Genomic DNA, 15,533 nt, shown 5'->3' with positions numbered 1-15,533 from the left:
TTGATTTGTTACCCCGTTGTTTTTCACCAACCAATTTAAAGCATATAAGAAAATCCATTCTACTTTCCAGAAACGCTTGTTCTTGAATTGTCTCAATTTGCCTATATAAACGACCCAAAGATTATTAAGTGTTTTAATCTCGACCATATATTATTCGTCAAGGGTGGGTAACAACAAGATTCATGGTCATTAGCGACCAGGTTTATATCCTTATCAAAACCGATGACCATACAGATTTGATTTGTAACCCCATTGTTTTTCACCAACCAATTTAAAGCATATAAGAAAACCTATTCTACTTTCCAGAAATGCTTGTTCTTGAATTGTCTCAATTTGCCTATATAAACAACCTAAAGATTATTAAGTGTTTTAATCTCAACCATATATTATTCGCCAAGAGTGAGTAACCACAAGATTCATGGTATTAGTGACCGAGTTTACATCCTTATTAAAACCGATGACCACAGATTTGATTTGTGACCCGTTGTTTTTCACCAACCCATTCTACTTTCTAGAATTGTTTGTTCTCATATTGTCTCAATTTGCCTATATGAACAACATAAAGGTTATTAAGTATTTTAATCTCAACCATATATTATTCGTCAAGGGTGAGTAACTACAAGATTCATGGTCATTAGCGATCAGGTTTACATCCTTATTAAAAGTTCAAAACCGATGACCATACATTTGATGTGTGACCCCATTGTGTTTCATCAACCAATTTAAAGCATATAAGAAAACCCATTCTACTTTCCAGAAACGCTTGTTCTCGAATTGTCTCATTTTGCCTATATAAATAACCTAAAGATTATTAAGGTGGCGTTCGGTAAGGTTTTCAAGTCATCTTTTTCATTTTATAAAATGAAAATGGCTTGAAAATGCGTTCGTTGTTCTGTTTTCAAAAATGCAGAAAATAATTTTTGAAAATAATTTTTTATTTTACTCGTAAAACAGGAAAACGACAAATAGACGTTTTCACATTTTCATTCTCATATTTTAGAAAACACGGAGATATATCTTCCAAAACAAAGAAAAAAAGAATGTGCTCTCTTCTTCCATATTCTCAAGTCGCTATCTTCTGCTCAGGTCTCTCTCTCATCTCTAGTCGCAATCTTCTCTCGTTTTTGAAAATTGTTTTCGGAATAAGCTACCGGACACATTTTTGGATCTCAAAAATCCAATCTTGTTTTCTTGTTTTTATTTTCAAAATTGGTTTTTGAAAAATCATTTTTAAAAACGTTACCGGACAAGAAGTGTTTTAATCTCAACCACATTTTATTCGCCAAGGGTGAGTAACCACAATATTCATGTTCATTAGCGACCAAGTTTACATTCTTAGCTAATGTTCGGATAGTGCATACAAGAAGAGATGCAAATAAGGCAGCGAATCTAATGGCTGCACAGGCATCTGCTACGGGCCAAGCTTCCTTTTATTCTTTTGTTCCTTCTTTTCTTCATAAGGTAATTACTCATGAACTTTGTAATCACTAGCTACTTCTTTTTAATAAAGTTTGACACCATTCATCTCAAAAAAAAAAAGTTTACGTTCTTATCAAAACCGATGACCACACAGATTTGATTTGTAACTACAAGATTCATGGTCATTAGCGATCAGGTTTACATCCTTACTAAAAGTTCAAAACCGATGACCATACATTTGATTTGTGACCCCGTTGTTTTTCACCAACCAATTTAAAGCATATAAGGAAACCCATTCTACTTTCCAGCAACGCTTGTTCTAGAATTCTCTCAATTTGCCAATATAAACAACCTAAAGATTGCCCTAAATTCATCCATGTCAATCATTCCCAATTCTCTATATACTGGATAGCCTTTTGATTTCATATGGGACCTTCTGCTGCATTAGACCATGGAATATGGTTCTGAAATGCTCACCGAATCCATGATTTACCAGAGGAGGTAAGTTTTGTATATATTATACACAATTATCTTTTCAATCACCATTTCACTTGGTCAATCCTTATGTTGCCATCTAAGTAATTAAAAAGAAGGCTTGACAAGGTGATAAGAAAATATACTATTGCAAATAGATTCATAGTAAAGCTGAACAGAGATGGTGCATGCGTGCCTACTTATACAATATGATATAAATATACAGCTCTTAACAATTCAGGTTTTGTTCATTCTATGAATTAATCATCATCAGTTTGACAGCTGTGACTGTACTACTCAACAATGCTCGGAGAATCCATTCGAAACTCTACAAGCTGTGCCTCTTTGTTTAATGTCAAAGCTGAACACTATTTGCACAAGGACATCCGGAAGAGATGTAAGTCGTGAAGTACTCGTTGAAGAATAGTGAAGTTTTGAGGACGATGACCATCTCTACGTTAAGGAATAATTGTGGAGAAGCAAAGGAGTTGCAGAGGAATTTACGTATGTTTCCAAGAGCTTCAGAGACGTGTGAGGTTGAGTCTATATGAGCTGCAACTTCAGGTTATAAATTCACTGAGGCCTTAAACACGTCTCACAGTAATTTTACTTTGAATTGTCCAGCTTTTGTTTTCAGAGGGATTAATTCTCTATTGAAGTTGTAAAAGCACCAAGTTGACCGTACTATATATGACTTTGAATGGTCCAGCTATTGTTTTCAGAGGGATTAATTCTTTATTGAAGTTGTAAAAGCACCATGTTGACCTTACTATATACGAATCTATTTGCAGTCGTTTTGTTTTTAATTGTGTACGTTCTTACCAACCTTGTTTAGCTTTATCGGAAATTTGATCATGATGACATGCATACCTTAAGCTCCTACTCAAAAGAGCACAAACACATTGGCTTACTTGGTTGCCTTAGATCTTTAACTTGAACAAGCGGCACAAGCCTGGCCTGGTTTTTCAGGATTTCCAAAACAGCATTTTCGTAAAAGAGTTTCTAAAGAGACCATCGGCATTGCCGATTTGTATCTTAAAACTCTAGAGATGTTAATACTCTGGTGGTGAAACCGTGGAAGCAGGTGATAAAGGTGGCAAAGCATTGATTACTCGGATAATTGTGTTATTTTGCCCCTTCAATACTCTGGCTAAAAGTAACAAAGAGAGAAGATAACTCTTCAATTTTCTGCAACTTCAGGTTGTTTGGGCCTAAAATAAATTTACTGAGAACCAACACAGGTCTCAAAGTAATTTTACTTTGAACAGTCCAGTTTCTGGTTTTAATTCTCCAAGTTGTAACAGCACCATTGTTGTTTACAGTACTAGCTCCTAACCTTCTTGTCCTTTGGTCGGCATCGTAGCCCAACCAGTGTCTAGTTTGAAGTGGTGTGGTGACTTTGTCTTAATGAAGGAGGCATTATCCGGTCTGTTGCCATGGCTCATTGACAGCTCATACATCTGGGGAAAGTGAATAGTATATGATCCTCGACAGGTCAAATATGTTCGGCGATGTATGAACAAAAGAATAATTGAATTCCCAACACTATTTGACTGTGTATCACAACTATATTTGGACCCACGGGGAAAGATTGATTTAAGCAAATCCTTGCAACATTTCCTTATGGTGCAGACTGCAGAGTAGGAACCATAGCGGAACAAAAAGGGCTACAATTTAACAAATTGGTGTTTCAGGAATCTGATGCTCTGTTACCAAAAGTATCCTATCTAAAGCAGCTGGAACTCAGGCACACAACCCAAGTTGTGATCATGTGTATTTTCTGATTTATTAAAGAACAGTATCAATATATCAACATAATCATCTTTTAACATTTTCATTGCACCATTCACAGTTTAAGCTACATATTACAATACCAACATGAATCCTTGAGGTTACAGTGAGTTCCACAAGTTTAAGCACTAGGTATATAGGCTAATTGACACCCCTCATAGTCTTTCAAGGAATCTGAATACGCATCAATAGCTATATAACTCTTCTCCGTGAGACTACCAGTCATCACTTCCCTTTGTGGCACCAAGGACAATAGCAATTGTAGCAAGAATAGCCTGCGCATATACCAGTATCAGAAAAAGTGTTTGTGGCAACAATACACAATTAGCACGGCAATGAAGTAAATACTATGCCCATACTCAATGATCAGATTTAGATGAAGGATAGGTAACAAATTATAAAGGTAATGAAGTTACTCACGGCAACTGAGCAAGCGATATATCCTGGTTTCTCTCGGTAGTCCATCCTATTCCTGGAACAAACTAGAATAATCACCCCAACATACCATGGAATAGCAGCAAGGAAGAAACCAATGATAAACCTGCAAAAGAAGCAGAGTTTTGTTACAATTAACAACCTAACCACATCCTAGCTAGCAACTGATTTCTGTTCTTGCTAGCAGTGAAAAGAATAGATCCTCAGAATCAATAGTGTGAAGGTGAGGAAAGGGTCCCAAGGCAACATATCAAGATCAGTGATGATAATGTAATGATAGTTAAAATTGTCATGTCTCGCAACAATACTGATAGTTATGTTATCATCACCGATCATCATCAAGATACTATTAAAGTTCCATATGTGTCAGTTGAACATTTCCGCAGAAAAGATTTTTCTCAATATTATTAATAATCTATTCATTGATGTTGTCGATTTCATGTCAGCTTTTATGTTTTGTAACTTTAGAGCATTATGAAACCTTCATCAATCTTTACCATTATTCGATTAAGATTTCTAGTACCTAAGAACACTACTAAACTAGTTCAAAATATCAGATGATCGAGGATCAGAACTGAACCCTTAGCCCACATCTCACCATAGAACCTCCCCAGTGTTGTCCAGTCCATTCAAAAATTTTACATTCAAGGATATAAGAGCCAAACACAGGAAAGAAATACAGCACTATGTCATTTCTATCATCTAGTGCAAATCTATTTAAACATCTAGCGGAACAACTTACAGGCACCAGCCGAGACCCAAACCACAACAAGGCAGGCGCCGCTGTCTTACAGGTCTTCCCTCAGCAACTGCATAACCTAAAACAACAATAAAGATATTCACTTTAGCTATGTTATCAATAAGAAAACATAATCACAAATGAAGATCCAATCAACATACCAAATACAAAATGGATGCAAACAACAACCAAATATAAATCAAGTCAACCCACTAACAAACTTCCCACTAAAGAAATATGGATCTTTACAACCACTACCGAACCGAACCGATCCAACCATACCACTACATAACTGATCTAGTCATTCATTACATGCTCTTAGTACCATTTTGAGTATCTAATAAAAAAACAGCATCTTAACGCTGTTGCAGTGACTAGTAAGTCAATCAATCACAACCCAATCAACACAAACAGGTTCTCTGATCCTGTGATCCATTTACAGTCAATCCCAGTTTAACATATACTTAAAAATCCAATCTTTGATCTGATTACAAGACAAACTCACAAAAGCATGAAAGTGGTTGTGCTAATACAAAATGAGAGATTTACCGGGAACGGTCTGATAGCCCTGAGGGTAGTACGGAGGTGGTGGGTCGGTGGCTCCCGGAGGAGGAACTGGCTGAGGGAAGCCGCCGGGCGGCGGTGGAGGAGGATAGTTGGCAACGCCTTGGAAGGTTCCATACTCGGGAGCCGAAGGAGGAGGATGACCACTGGTGGATATACCTCTCTTCTTGTCGTCTTCGCCACCGCCCATGTTTAGTTTTCTTTCTGTGAAAGGTTTCTACTTTTTTGTTGTATGAGTGATTTGGGTTTTGGCTTGGGAGTTGAGACTTGAGAGAGATTCAGATTGGGACTGTCAGATGAGTCAACAAGTCAATGCGTTTCTATATCCACTTTGTTGCTTAAATCTTCTCAAATAACTTTGCAAGTAGAGTCATGTTTTAGGATTGGGAGTTAAGATTGGTTAGTAACTTGTATTGTTGTTGACGATCGTGTATTCAAGATATTTGTAGAGTGACAAGATGTTTGCGATTTCGTTGAGAATAAGATTCTTTCTATTGTATGTTAACGTTGATCGATAATTTCATTTAATTTGAATGAATTTAGTCTCCAAATCGCGAATCAAATTAATTAAAATGAAAATAAAAATATCTATTATTTGAAATGAGATTCAATTCACCTCACTTTTTTTAGTTTTCATTGAATCGAAAAATCGGTTTGATTGTTCATTTAGATATAACTACTTATCTAATTTTTTTTTTTTTAAGAATCATCTCAACTTTGATTAATTTTATGCTACGTTTGGTTCCTAGAAAGTAAGTATCAGGAAAGGAACTTCTTGCATTTGGGATACAAAATGAAATGAAATGCTTTCCAGAAGGAAGGGAAAATAAGAGAAAAAGTGGTTCCTTCCAACACCAAATGAATCACTTTACCTCCTTCATTCATTGTATAACTCACAACACTTTATTTTATTGCATTAATTACAAACTTTTTAACAACTTTCCTGATAATTTTTTTAATGTTACCAAATATTGGAATGGAAAGTTTTTGAGAAATTTTATTTTCCTTTTCGTAGAAAAAACAAAGGAATTATATTTCATTCCGTGAACCAAACAAGGCCTTAGGCTAGAATTGTCATTATATAACTTTTCACTGACATTTAACTATTTATCTTATATACATTGAATGAAAACCGAAGAAAATTGTTTATGATCAAGATACAAAAATCTTCTACAAGACTAATTTCTCCACCGCTCGAAGCAAACAATGAAAACAGAGCAGAAGATATCAATATTCACAAAAAAAAAAAAAAAAAAAAAAAAAAAAAAAACAGTAGAAGAGAGCAATGGGGTAATTTCTTTTATTACTTTTTGCTCTTTCATCCTCTTCATCAGATTAATTTATTGTTTTATTTTTTGAGGAGCGATTTTAATTAGGTCCATGTTTATCCACCTATCGTCCTTTTTCGTTTTCATGTATCATACTCCTATTCCTATCTGTCTTTGCCTAATGGCCAACCTAATAATGACCTGTGACTACGACTATTTGTCTAGATAAATTATCAAGAAAAGATCTAGATCGAAAAGAGAAGGGAGAGTTATGTTCATTTACTCATTTTTCATAGTCTATAAATTACCGAGTAATGTAATTTGAATTTCATGCTATGGATATGACGAAAGTCTGCATGAAGCCATGAACAGGCTAATTTGCTAGAGAAGGCTGACATCGACAAAACCATAGAAGCACAGAACGTACAGCAATTTAGACCTAAACAAATAAGTCTAGCATTGCTGGTAAAGCTCATATGAGATGAATTGAGAGCGATCTGCCAGTTACACATATCTTTCCTTGTCTTTACATTTCACCTTCGTTCAACATCCACACCACCTAACTCCGGTGATTACCTCCAGAGACACCTCTAATTGCTGCATGGGCTGAAGGCCGGAGGCAACATGGTACCAAAGTATGCAAACAAATACTTTGTTCGGTACTGAATATAAATAGTTAATTTGTTCGGTCTATTGAATATCCGTTTGATTTGCACACCCAAACATACTTTCGTGATGCTTTCATTTTGTTTATGTTGAATTTAAAGATGTCATGCTATTTGCTACTATAACAAAATGGGGATTTCATGAATTAATTGTTGTTAATGAAGAAGAAATTTGCACTCCCACATATGAATTTCTAACTTCGCCACCGCTGGCTAGATCTGATAAGGCCAACTTTTTAGTGGACATCATGAGAGAAATCAAGACATTATGACCCGCCGAACTGCCACCATTTATTGAAATTCTATGGCTTCCCACTAAGTGTTATATTTGATAGGACTAGGCCTGGGCACGGGCCCTGATAATGTCTGAGATTCAGTGGTAGCCAAATATTGTTTAACACTGATCCGGGTTCGGACTGCTGCTGAGGAGGTTACAACGCTACCGCTACCTGTCAAGTAAAATACAAAGGGCGTCAGAGGGAGACAGCGGTTAGCGGTCTTCTCTACTCCGATGCCTAAGTCAGCCAATGTATTTATGTTGACAGAATAACGTTACATAAGTAATGAATGAGCAGTTAATGCATGCTCGTCTCTTCGCTATAAACTCGGGTAGTGGGTGTGGGAGTGGGGCACGTGTAGGCATCTTGTGCAGTCTTTCATTAGGATGGACGGCTCGGATTTATCCGATGTTGACATAAAAGAGGGAGAAACAAGAGAGGTTAACACTTTGCTTCGTACTTCAAACTTTGGTCTTCATCTTCAACCTTGTTCGCCTGTGAGAGACTGTAGCAGAGAGGTTTTGAGTTTGGAGCGAAAGCATTGAGTGAGGAGAAAAGAGATGGAGACAAAGATTAAACTAGACATCTGCAAGCACACGGAAAATTTGCACTTCACATATTCAAGGTTAGTGACATCAGACTTTTGAATCGTGTTCCCGTGCGCTTTGTGTTCTGGTTCTATGCTTACTTTCGTGTTTGGAATTTACGATAATGTTGTTGAAATGTGTTTGAGGGTCTAGTGGGGTTTAGGAACTAGTTTTGGGCTGTTTGGTGATTGAATACAGGATTCTTGGTGGATAATTTTCTAGATGGCCGAATGTAAGTTTAAGGTTTTGTCCTGTTGGTTTTTGGGTTTTGTCGTGCTTTTGTTCTTGGTGTTCTTGGATAAAATCTAATATAGGGGTAGTTTAGATCCGCTTGGAACTAACAATTTGGTTTTAGGGTGTTTGTGATGGCTAATGTCATAGAGATTTCGAGCAGTGAGGATTCTCGGTCTGACGTGTCACTTAGCGCTTCCGATAGGATATTTATTGACTCGTTGCATCCGTCCACCCCTGCAGGAACCTCACTGTCTGATTTGCTAGACATCAAACCGCTACAAATGATATATCCGAACATGGGTGTGAATGCACAACGCAGTAACGGGCGAGCAAGGACTTCAGCGGTAGTGGGGGAGGACACCATTGCTAGCCGTCAGCGGGAGGAGCAAGGTGGCTAGCCACAACATTGCTAGTGGTTCGTATGAAGATAACAGCAATCCCGGCGATGAAGGTAGTATGGAGTCGTCGTGGGAGTTGTCCGATTAGACTTCTGTGGATGAGTCGGGGGGGGGATGCAGGCGGCGATTAACAAACTTACAAGCTCTCGGGGTGTCGAAGTTAAGGTCGCCATTGATGGGTGAGAAAGTGTCTTTTCTGCTGGAGGCGTGTGCCGCCGTTCACGAGGCAGTGTTTCGCAAGGGAGTAAGGTTTCCGCTGCTGCTGAATCTCCATACTCTCTTGTGCGAATTTGGCATCACTTTTGGGCAAGTTTACCCAAACATGTGGGAAATACTTATGGGGCTAAATGCCCTTTCGAAATTATCCGGCTACGAGGGTCCTACCATGGACGAGGTGCTCCATTTCTACGAGCTAGTGTACGTGAAGAGGAAGGGCTGTAGTGGGCAAGTGAATCTGATTAGTCGCGCCGGGGCCCCTCAGTTGATTGAGAATCCGCTGGACTCCATGTTCTCTTACCAGGCAACTTTTTGTGTCACGACTGAGGGCTGGGAGTACGACGCGACGGTAAACATGGAGGAACCAACGTTTAGGATTAAATCTGAATTCCATCCTACCCTAGGTTGCCGCTGAACCTGTTGCCGTGGTTTTTTTGGCTTGCTTCATTTCCAAAGTATGCGCAGCATGAATAATTTTTCCCTTTTCTTTTTATTTTGTAGCGGGATTGCGCTTTGTTCTGACGTCGGAGGTGGAGTGCCGCGTAGCGAGGATTCTTGGTTACTGGAAGAATCGCAATCTCCTTGATTCGCGTTTACTGACCGGCTGAGACTTGCTAGCTGAGTTGAAGTTAACTCGACTCCTAGGTATGCGCTTTATGTTTCTTGTGTGGCAGTCTGGACTTCGAGGAGTATGGTTTGTGACTTATTGGTTTAGTTTCTCTTTACTTTTGCAGATCCCCTTCCTGGTAACAAGTTGAGTCGTGCGGCGTTCGAGAAAGCAATGGACAATGCGGAGTTGGAGAACTACCTCGAGGGTATGTTTACCGCAGAGCTCAATGCGTGGAAGACAGATGTTGATCCATAGACCAAGAAGGTCAGTCCTTCGGAGGACGAAGTTCTTTTGGAGATGTCCCACCATTCCCATATGTTCGCGTTGGGGAGATAGTGGTCCAGCCTACCGCTGTTCAATTAGAGCGAGGGGCTGTTGGGGGGACGAGATTTAGCTGTTGGAAGGAGAAGCCTGCCAAGAATCTCTCACCGGGTGCTTTAGAAGGAGAAGGTTGCGCCACGGAAGGAGCCTGGTGCCGAGGAGGTCGCCACCATAGCGGGTCTGGAGCCCGAAGCCTTAACTAGGACGGCTGTTACATGTGTAGCTCAGGGTGCTACTCTTAAGAAGAAGCAGCGACAAAATGAGGTTGATCACGCGGTGTATAATATCCCGCCCGCAATTTGCCAACAAAAGAAGGCAAGGAACGATGCTCAGACGGCCACCATTGCCGTTCTCGAGGAGACCTCGCTCGGTGGCCTGGACTCATTCACGGCTTAAGCCAAATTCTTGACTGACACTGAGCAGGAGCTACTATTTCATATATGTGAGCGGCTCAGATTCGATGGGATAGATGGCACGGAGCGTCCTACCGTCCTTCAGCAGTCAGTGTTTAGCTCAGCCTTTGGTCATCTGGCAATTGGCCTCAACGAATTGTTTCTAGCGGCATTGAGGTCATCGCCCGCCGAGCACCAACTGCAGGAAGAAGTTAATGGTCTCCGGCGTGAACTGGAGGAAAAGAAGAAGCAACTGGAGGACTTCGATCGCACATTGTCGAAGGCGGAGTTGGACCTGATAGATGTCCGAGGCAAGTTGGACGTCGCCATTTCCAGGGACATAGAACGGAACTCCAGGTTGTCGTAGCCGGAACAGAAAATTGCCCGCCTGGGGGAGCAGTTGGGGGTGAAGGTTAAGCTCATTGACATAGTACAGTGCAAAGTCGTGGCCAAAGGTGATGAGATCATGCAGTTGGAGAGCGAGGTTGCCCAGGCAGACTCTGAAAAGCAGAAGATTGGCGCCGCTTCCGTCGAGGCTTTCAAGCGGTCTCAAGAGTATGAGGATGCACTAACGACAGCTGACAAATAAGGTGGTGCTATAAACTTTCGGCTATTGAATGCTAAGGGCGTGATCAACTAGGGTAAAGCCGCTATCCTATCGTTGGCCGCTGGTCCCTCTAGTCAGGAGAGTGAGGTGGGCGGCGCTCAAGAAGCAGTATAGCAAGGTACCGATTCTGTGAGTGACAAGTCCACCCAGCGCAACGCCTTCTCAACAAACTCCGCCGCTAGCAGCCTCCGATGCATCCCTTACTCGATTCATGGCCGCCCACACTTGAGAAGACGAGACCTTTATTACACCGAGTCCTAATGCTCACGGCCAACAGTTGGACGAAACAAGTCAATCAATGGCGCAGACTGCTCAGGAGGACCAGGATAGTGGTGCCCAGAAGGGAGTTGTGGAAGAATGACTTGCCTGCTAATATACACGTGTTTTTTTTTTTTTTACTGTTGTTGTTCAGGCGTATGTAAATGTAACCAGACATCTTTTGGTTGGGTAGTCTCGACCTAACTTAATATGAAGTTATGCTTGTGCTAGCATTTGTGAAATTTTCTAAGTGTTAAGTTGCCGCTGGCAAACTCTTGTTGTGTTTGTAATTGTTGGTAGGCCGCTAGACTTCTTGTTACATTCTTTTGTCTCTCCATGAAACATTAAAGGAATTAAAATTATTTGAAGTGCACGAAGTAGCTGACGTGGTCAACTAGACCTTGATAGCGTTGCCAGTTAGTTTTATGGGCTATGAAGAATAATGGTTTGAATAATTCCTCATTTCATTGATAGTTGATTGGTCAGTGTTTACAAAAGAATGAGAGCACCTGTTGGGTAGCTTCTCTTAGCTAAATATTATACAAAAATTTAGCCAAGTCAAGATGCTCGTGGGTTGGTGGTGGAATTACTTGTTGTAATAGCGGAGATGTTCGATATTCCAAGGATGGGTGGATGTGACACTATCCTTGTCCCTTAAGTAGAAAGTGTCAAGGTTGACCACTTCCACTATTTGATATGGTCTTCCCCAACATGGATGAAGGGCGGTTGGCGGTGGAATGACCTCCTTGATGACCCAGTCCCCCAGTTGGAGGTTTTTGGCCTTGACTCTAGCGTTGTAGAAACGTGATACCCGCTGTTTGTTTTGCAAGTTGTGAAGGTGAGCCTTGTGGTGTTTGTCTTCGAGGAGACCTTTTCCGAGGCTGATGTCGTCACTGTTAGTTTTGGTGTGTAGCCCTCAACTTTAGCGATTGGTTGTGTGACCTCAATTGGAAGGATTACCTCTATGCCGAACATCATGTAGAATGGTGTTTCTCCGTTGGCAAATGCTGGGGTTGTTCTGATGGCCCATAAGACTTCTGAGAGCTTTTCAGCCTATAAGCCCTTCGAGTCATCTAGCTTCTTCTTGAGCAACTTCTTGATGATCTTGTTTGTCGCCTCAACCTGCCCGTTGGTTTGGGGGTGTGCCAAAAATGCGTAGTGTATCTTGGTGCCTAGCTTAGCGATGAAGTTGATGATTTCCTCATTGTTGAACTATGCTCCATTGTTTGTGATGATAGTGTGGGGTACGCCGTAGTAGCAGTAAATATTTTTTCAGAGGAAATAGGTCACCTTGGCGGTTGTGATTATCGTTAATGGTTCAACTTCCATCCACTTGCTATTGCAATCGATGGTGAAAATGATGTACTTGAACTGCCCCTTAGCGGTTGGCAATTTGCCGATGAGGTCGAGGCCCCAAGTTGCAAAGACCCAAGGACCAATGATTATTGAGAGGGGATCTGCTAGTGCGTGTGGGAGGTCAACGTATTGTTAACACTTGTGGCATGACTTGGAGACTTCCTTGGAGTCGTCGTTGAGTGTGGGCAAAAAGCATCCTTGCCGCATGGTTCTATTTGCCAAGGATCTGGCGCTTAAGTGATTTCCACATTCACCTGCGTGCATCCTTGCGAGTACCGCTCTTCCCTCTTCTGGGGTTAAACATCTGAGGTTTGGGTGGGTAAAACCTTAGCGGTAAAGCTTACAGTTTTGGATGTTGTAGCGGGTCGCCCTCCACTTGAGTTAACGTGCCTCGACCTTGTCGGTTGGCAGCGTTCTGTTGCGCTTGTACTCCATTATTTCATCCATTCAGCTAGGATTGACCTCAATGTTGGATATTTCAGCTAGGGTTTTGGTGATGCTTAGTTTGTCAAGGCATTCGACCATGTGTCCACTGGGCTCTGGTGAGGTTAAGCGGTTGCTAATCTTGCCAAAGAATTCGCTTTGGCGTTCTTTTCTCTAGGTATTTGCGTGATGGTGTGAAACTTAAATTTTTCAAGTAAGGTTTTTACATACCATAAGTATGCCATTAGTTGCTTGTCTTTGGCCTGAAAGCTGTCGTTGACTTGGTTAACGACGAGTTGGGAGTCGTTAAAAATGTTGATGCTATCAGCGTCTGAGTCTATAGCGAGGAGTAGTCTAGCGATAAGTGCCTCGTACTCAGCCATGTTGTTCGAAGCTTTGCAGTTGAATTTTAGGGCATACTCAACGTTCAATCCTTCTGGCTCTGTGAGGATGATTCCAACACCACAAGCGTTGGTGTAGGTTGAGTTGTTGACGTGGATGTTCAGTTATGGCGGTGTCACCTGAGGGCTCATCCTAATACTCAGTGAGCTCAGCTATGAAGTTTTCTACTGCTTGGCCCTTCATGGTAGTTCGTGGTTTATAGTCGATGACGAACTCGTTGAGCTTTATTGCCCATTTGCTTAGGCTTCCAGAATGCTCTAGACTCTACATGACTTGTCCCAACGGTTGGTTTGTCAAAACATGGATGGTGTGAGATTGAAAGTATTGGCGGAGGCATCTAGCAGCGACAATGAGGGCTAGAAGTAGTTGCTTTATGGGGTGTACCTTGTCTATGCTCCGATCATGCCTCTGCCAGCGTAGAAGACCGGGAGTTCCTCTTGTCCTTCTCTCTGTACAATGGCACAGCTTACCGCTAATGCGGATACCGCTAGATATACATATAGTATTTTACCTTGTACATGTATGGAGAGAAGTGGGATTGTCGCTAGGTTCTCTTTCAAACTCTGGAACGTGGCTCACAATCTAGTGTCCAATCCACCACTTTTTGGTGAGGCCTCTTCATAGCTTTGAAGAACAGGAGGCACCTATTGGTGAACTTTGACATGAAGCAAGATAGTGCAGTTAACTTGCCTTGGAGGCTCTGAACATGCACCTTCCACTCAAGGGTCTTCATGTTGAGGATGACCTGCACCTTGTTAGGGTTAGCCTCTATGCCCCACTCGCTAACGATGTAGCCTAGGAATTTACTATCAGTGGCACCAAAGAAGCATTTCTCGAGGTTGAGGCGCATACCATAGACCAAGAGAATGGCGAATATAATGCGGAGGTTTGCCACATGTCCGCTGACTTTGATGCTTTTGACGAGCATGTCGTCCACATATACCTCTATAATCTTGCCGAGATGTTCAGTGAATATGATGTTCATTAGTCGCTGATATGTTGCACCTGCATTCTTGAGGCCAAAAGCATGATATTGTAGCAGTTTAGGCCTTTGTTAGTTGTGAAGGTGGTGCACTCTTGGTCACCTGGGTGCATCTTGGTTTGGTTGTAGCCGGAGAAAACATCCATCATGCTAAGCAACTCATGTCTTGTTGTTGCATCAACCAGTTGGTCGATACGCGGGACCAGAAAACTGTCCTTGGGGCATGACTTGTTCAGACCCTTGAAGTCTGCTCCAATTAGTCATTTGCCGTTGGGCTTTTTTACCATTATAAGGTTAGAGATCCACTGGGGATAGTTGACTTGGCGGATGAATCTAATGTTCTGTAGCTTGGTTACCTCTTCCCTGATGTCACGATACCTCTCCTCATGAAAGGCCCTCCTTTTTTGCTAACTGGATAGAAGGATGGTTTGATGCTTAGTTTGTGTGTAATAATGTCAGGGGAGATGCCAGGAATGTCTGCATAAGACCATGCGAATACAGCGGCATTTTCCTGCAAGAACTGTGTGAGCTCCGCTGCTATCTTAGGGGAGAGTTGGGTGCCGATGCGGACTGTCCACTCATGGCTCGTTAGAGATGCCGATGACCTGTAGGGACGCCTCCGGGTTGACATGTTCCTTTTTTACATATTTTTTCTCGTCATCTCTAGGGTCGTCGATTTTGTCCTTTAGAGGTGGCTGACCTCCCACTGTTAGGGTTTCATGGTGGTGCATCGAGCGTGTCTCCGTTGTTGAGTAACACTCTCGGCAGAGCGTGTTCCCACTACGACACCAATGTTAATGTCTGAGATTCAGCGGTAGCCAAATCTTGTTTAACACTGGTCTAGGTGAGGACCGCTGCTGAGGAGGTTGCAGCGCTACCGTTACTTGCCAAGTAAAATACAAAGGGCGTTAGAGGGAGACCGCGGTTGGCGGTCTTCTCTACCCTGATGCTTGAGTCAGTCAATGTCTTTATGTTGACCGAATAATGTTAGGTAAGTAATAAATGCGTAGTTAATGTGGAGAGAGGAGTGAATCTTTTATAAGAGAGGAAGAGACTGATCTCTTCCTTGTTTTCGATATGGGACTGAAATGCTTCAATTCCCAGCTTCTGATGC

At 41.5% G+C, this 15,533-nt stretch overlaps 1 protein-coding gene and 1 long non-coding RNA gene across 2 annotated transcripts; one reads left to right on the top strand and one right to left on the bottom strand.

The window, feature by feature from the left end:
* Window positions 1–1,150: 1,150 nt before the first annotated feature.
* LOC121053068 lies at window positions 1,151–2,690 on the top strand. Its single transcript, XR_005810639.1, has 2 exons — window positions 1,151–1,461; window positions 2,176–2,690. It is a non-coding gene; the product is annotated as an uncharacterized LOC121053068 (long non-coding RNA).
* A 1,008-nt stretch (window positions 2,691–3,698) lies between these two features.
* On the bottom strand, window positions 3,699–5,797 carry LOC112201579 (60S ribosomal protein L18a-like protein). Its single transcript, XM_024342487.2, has 4 exons — window positions 5,408–5,797; window positions 4,862–4,937; window positions 4,105–4,225; window positions 3,699–3,959 (listed from the first exon to the last, which is right to left on the bottom strand). The coding sequence occupies exons 1-4, from the start codon at window positions 5,610–5,612 to the stop codon at window positions 3,900–3,902; spliced, it is 462 nt and encodes a 153-aa protein (XP_024198255.1). The 5' UTR covers window positions 5,613–5,797; the 3' UTR covers window positions 3,699–3,899.
* Between the last annotated feature and the right edge of the window lie 9,736 nt (window positions 5,798–15,533).

This window comes from Rosa chinensis, chromosome 5 (assembly GCF_002994745.2).
Source record: "Rosa chinensis cultivar Old Blush chromosome 5, RchiOBHm-V2, whole genome shotgun sequence".
NCBI lineage: Eukaryota > Viridiplantae > Streptophyta > Magnoliopsida > Rosales > Rosaceae > Rosa > Rosa chinensis.
Note: the sequence above shows the minus strand (reverse complement) of the source record. Positions and strands in the feature narration are given on the sequence as shown.